Source organism: Halyomorpha halys, unplaced genomic scaffold (genome assembly GCF_000696795.3).
Source record: "Halyomorpha halys isolate HHAL.00 unplaced genomic scaffold, Hhal_1.1 Scaffold291.1, whole genome shotgun sequence".
Classification (NCBI taxonomy): Eukaryota; Metazoa; Arthropoda; class Insecta; order Hemiptera; family Pentatomidae; genus Halyomorpha; species Halyomorpha halys.
Genome location: NW_027109101.1, coordinates 528,361 through 532,846, shown reverse-complemented (window position 1 = coordinate 532,846; position 4,486 = coordinate 528,361). Strand labels below are relative to the sequence as shown.

Sequence of the window (4,486 nt, the reverse complement as noted above, 5' to 3'; positions counted from 1 at the left end):
TCTCAGAAGTGGTTCACTCTATAGGAGTTCTTGATAAGCTCGAGTTCTTTAAGAAGTCAATAGATAGCAGCACTTAATAAGCTAAAGGGATTAGAATATTGAATAAGGATATTGGAATACTAAAGTATACCCTTAAAACGGGTAAAGTTGTTATTTTTGACATATTAAATTAGAAATAAGTAAAACAAATTAAAATTTAAGCAGTAATATTTATATACTCACTCTATAATACCAAATACCTATGATAGAGGATGTATAGTAATTATAAAATATTTCTAGATATTCCTCATATTAGGGAGTCCAAAAAAAACCTCTAAAATACACTTTTAAACAAACTTTTGTAATGTTTTATAGAGTCCTGATCAACTTAATTAATTAAAAAAAATCCTCAATATCAATATCAAACTCAAGACAAAATTTTTACATTTCTGCATCTTTTTAGCTGGTATCACTTCTTTTACTGAACTCTCAGATCAAATTAATCAGGCAATAACACATGGCCAAATATATAAGAAATAATTCTTCAATCCTATAAGTGGTATTTCAGAAAGATGATAAACCTCTTTTTTCGGAGGTATTGGAATTAATATAAAAATTACTATAGATTAATTGTCAAATTTATCTCTTGGAGGGTGGATAGAAATAGTTTTGTGAACTTCCAGCCTGTGTACTATATCAAGTAACATTTGCGTAATAGGCAAACAACTTTTTCTCATATAAATTTGCGAGCTGGTTTCTATGAAAAAAACTTAGGAAACTAACTAAAATCTGTAATGAAACTTATTGATGAAGTATTCCATAATACAAATATAAGAAGATGGTTAGGGTTGCGGTAAAAAAAAAGAACAAATATTTATAACTATTTGTTCTTTTATTGACCGCAACCCTGACCATCTTCTTATATTTAAATTTTTACAGTCAACTATATATACATATATATATTCCATAATACACACATTGTGCAAAAATCAGATCAAAATTAATCATCGAATTCCCTTAGTTCAGGAAGTTTATCAAATATGAAAGAAATTTTTTTTCTAAATTACTTTGTTGAATATTATTAAATAAAATTCATCCATTTCTTCAAAAATTAAAAATCATTAAGTTCAAAAAAACCTTATAAATGAATGATAAAAAATTCTAAAATTTTGGCCAGAACATGAATGATATAATTTAACATTTTAATGAATTTGATATAGTTTCTGAAAAATTTATATAATTTTATATTTCTTTAAAGAAAATGGTTTGACAATAATCCTTCAATGGTTGTAATGATACTGCACCAGAGTTGTATCTAGTGATCTCAGGAGCAGCCTGAATCTTCTTAGCACCACTTACTCTTCTACATGAAACACTAATTTATACTTTTCTTAAACATTTATTTTTATAATAACAAAGATCATAATAATTAACAATACTTACTAAGTTTGATATCAACCTGTATTTCTTTAAAAGGACATTCATTTATGGAAATGAGCCATATATAGTACTATCAGGTAAATTTTTTTCCTTCTTTATCCTACATAAATTTGTTACATCAAGAGTGGTAATAAATTATAAAACATACTTAAACCTTCCCCTGGAGAAATCAAAATAATCTAAGAAGTAATTAATTGCAGACAGATATCTCTCAAGTTGATTTAATATAAATCTTCAATGGGAATAATAGTTTCACTATACAAGATTCATAATTTTGTCAAATTTTATGATTTGATATATTATTTTATATAATGAAATAAAATTTTATGAAAGAATATGGAATAACCCAACATTGAATACTTAAAAATATTTATTGTTTACAAAAAAATAAAATACAATTAAAATTTTCTTTAAGATAATTAGAATGTAATTATAACCTGTAATACAACTATAAACAGTCATTCACATTAATAATTCTATTTTCAATAATGTTGATAACTGTAAAGTAAGTTTAACAATTTTTAGTTGATTCAGGTCAAAGTTTAAGATAAATAGATTTTTACATTATCAGCTCTTTGATAGAAATCTATATCTAATAAAATCACATTTTTAAAAATAATAAACAAGATATTTATAGGGGAATAAATAAAATATATTTGAATATAACATTTTTGTTTTCAAATTAGGTTACAATTATTATAATAAATATACCTAAAGAAATGATAAACATGTTTTATATACATAAACATACATAAGAAGAAATTATGTGTTGTGGAGAATCTTGTTAAAAGCATTATAAGATGACTCCAGGTCAAAAATCAGCTGTCTAACTTGCTGCTCTGTAAGCTCGTCAGAGGCATGCATGCTGTCTAAAGTCCTCAACCAATCACCAACTTTAGATTTCCCCTCAAAATTTGAAGGTAATAGCGATAATCGGTTCATTGTATCAAAGAGATCACGTAAATCAGGCTGAAGTTCGTCCATAGCCTTAATCTCAAGGCGAAGCTTGTCCATGAGGGTGATAAATAACTGAAAATAATGAAATATTGAAGCAAAATAGCTTTGATAAGGAATCAGATCAAATTATGACGGGGTTAATCATAGAAAGAAGATACTTACAGACACTATGTCAGCAATACATTTGCTTGTATTTCCCTTATCGTCCTTTATTGTGATAGGTCTATCTTCTCGGATCCTCTCCAATGCAGCAGGGCAGTCCAACTTAAAAAAATGAAATAAAAAACTAATTACTCTTTCTTTTTTGGGGGGGAAATGAAAAATTGGTTTCTCCTTTTTTGACGAGTTATAACGACAGAATTATATATTATAAGCTATAATATAAATGGATCAGGAATTAGAAAGTGGCCTCTGCCCATCTTTCAATTTTAAAATAATTGAATAGTTGTTATCAATGCTATAAGAGTTCCTGAGTCAAAGTGGAACTTAGCATCACATAAGAAGAAATTCTTAAAGTTATATCTTCTATAATATTTTTCATTCATAGGTTCTAAGAAGGAATTCAATTTGAATCTTTAATATCATAACTCTAATTTATAATGTCACAAGAACTTAGATTTTTTGTGGACAAAATATGGTTTTAAGAACATATAAACTAATAAAATTAAAACAGGTAAAGAGCTATCTTACCCGATACTTAGTAACAAAAGACTCAATAGTTTGGAACTCGTCACTCTGCACCTGCTTAAAGGCCACTTTATATTGCACAAGAAGTTTTGAACATGCAGCAGTATATTCCGTAGCTGTAATACAGTCTCTTATATAAGCCTTTTCCAGTTGCTGAAGAGTGTTGATAACAGCAAACAGGTCTGCCATATTGTCATACCTGAAAGTAATCTTTAATTATTTTAATTCAGTAACAATAAACTGATGTCACAATAATATAAATAAATACTGAACAACAACCTAACAACTAGAATTTCAATAGAGAACTCATTTTATATAGAATTCTATGTACTATAATTTAAAAAAGTGTAATATTTTCAAGAAATTCATTGGATTAGTAGTTAATAGTAAAAAAGTGAAAATAAAGTCCGAAAATGTTGAGAGTCTCCCGCAAAAAGTACAAGCAGAAAACTGGAGCAAACTCTTCTAAAATAAACTTTTTTCACATCTTAATGAACAAATCAAAACCATTTCTAGCTTTCTGGCATATAATTAATCTACAAACCCTAGATTGCCTGGCCTATCTAATGACATAATTATGTATCTCTCTTTTTAAAATTATAAAAAAAATTTACAAGTAAAGTTCACATTAATTAAATAAATGTTAAGCGTTTAAAATATACAAATTTTCGCTCTACTTAATTATAAAAAATAATTAAATAATATTGAGCATTACGTACTTGAATTATCAGTGTCACTGTCCATAATACATTATTGCTGTTGAATAAGGTAAGAATCAAACCAGTGCATTACAGTGATGCTCTAACACATTAGACTTATCTGTTTATAACTTGTCAGTTTTCAAGAAAACCCATTTATTTCTGATATGATTATAGTACTAAGTATTGGTAAGAAGTACTGATAATTTTGAAAAACAGACCAACAATTAGTAATCACTACTGATTTAGAGGAAACTTTTAACTTTTAATTGAATCGATTGGTGAATAAACTTAAAAAATTATCAATATGTATTTGAAAATTCATCTAATAACTTACTTTTCTCTCTCACGAGCATTCCTGAATAATTTTATTTCTTCATATAACTCAGGTCTATTGGAATCTAAAAAAACGAACATACAAAAAATGAGTGAACAGAATCTATTAATAATTAACGTAAGGAAATCATATATTTTAAATGGTAATACCAGAAAGAGCCATATTAATAATTAGAGTGATTCAACCAATTTTAAATAAATATGATAATATATCAAACATACAACTTTATCTGACAACTGAGTCACTTAATTAAAGGGAGGTTGCTAGTTCAACCAAAGAAGTAGAAGTTGATAAGAAACGAAGATTTTAGGTAGTGAAGTATCGCTCTAGTACTTTAACTGTTTTTTTTTTTTTTGTATGAACAAATGATTGCATAAGACCCTTTTTC

General features: G+C 27.0%; 1 protein-coding gene across 1 annotated transcript; it reads right to left on the bottom strand.

Moving 5' to 3' along the window:
* Window positions 1-1,925: 1,925 nt before the first annotated feature.
* Vps28 (vacuolar protein sorting 28) lies at window positions 1,926-4,383 on the bottom strand. Its single transcript, XM_014420790.3, has 5 exons — window positions 4,248-4,383; window positions 4,099-4,162; window positions 3,067-3,262; window positions 2,539-2,640; window positions 1,926-2,448 (listed from the first exon to the last, which is right to left on the bottom strand). Exons 1-5 carry the CDS (start codon window positions 4,258-4,260, stop codon window positions 2,182-2,184), a joined length of 642 nt encoding a protein of 213 aa, XP_014276276.1. The 5' UTR covers window positions 4,261-4,383; the 3' UTR covers window positions 1,926-2,181.
* Between the last annotated feature and the right edge of the window lie 103 nt (window positions 4,384-4,486).

Bases quoted from the DNA above. Each gene is read 5' to 3' on its own strand.
- Vps28 (XM_014420790.3), bottom strand. The intron at 2,641-3,066 runs GTAAGATAGCTC...CATTTTTTTAAG, and splicing joins CTTTTGTTACTAAGTATCGG to TTGGACTGCCCTGCTGCATT. The intron at 2,449-2,538 runs GTAAGTATCTTC...CATTATTTTCAG, and splicing joins GTATTGCTGACATAGTGTCT to TTATTTATCACCCTCATGGA.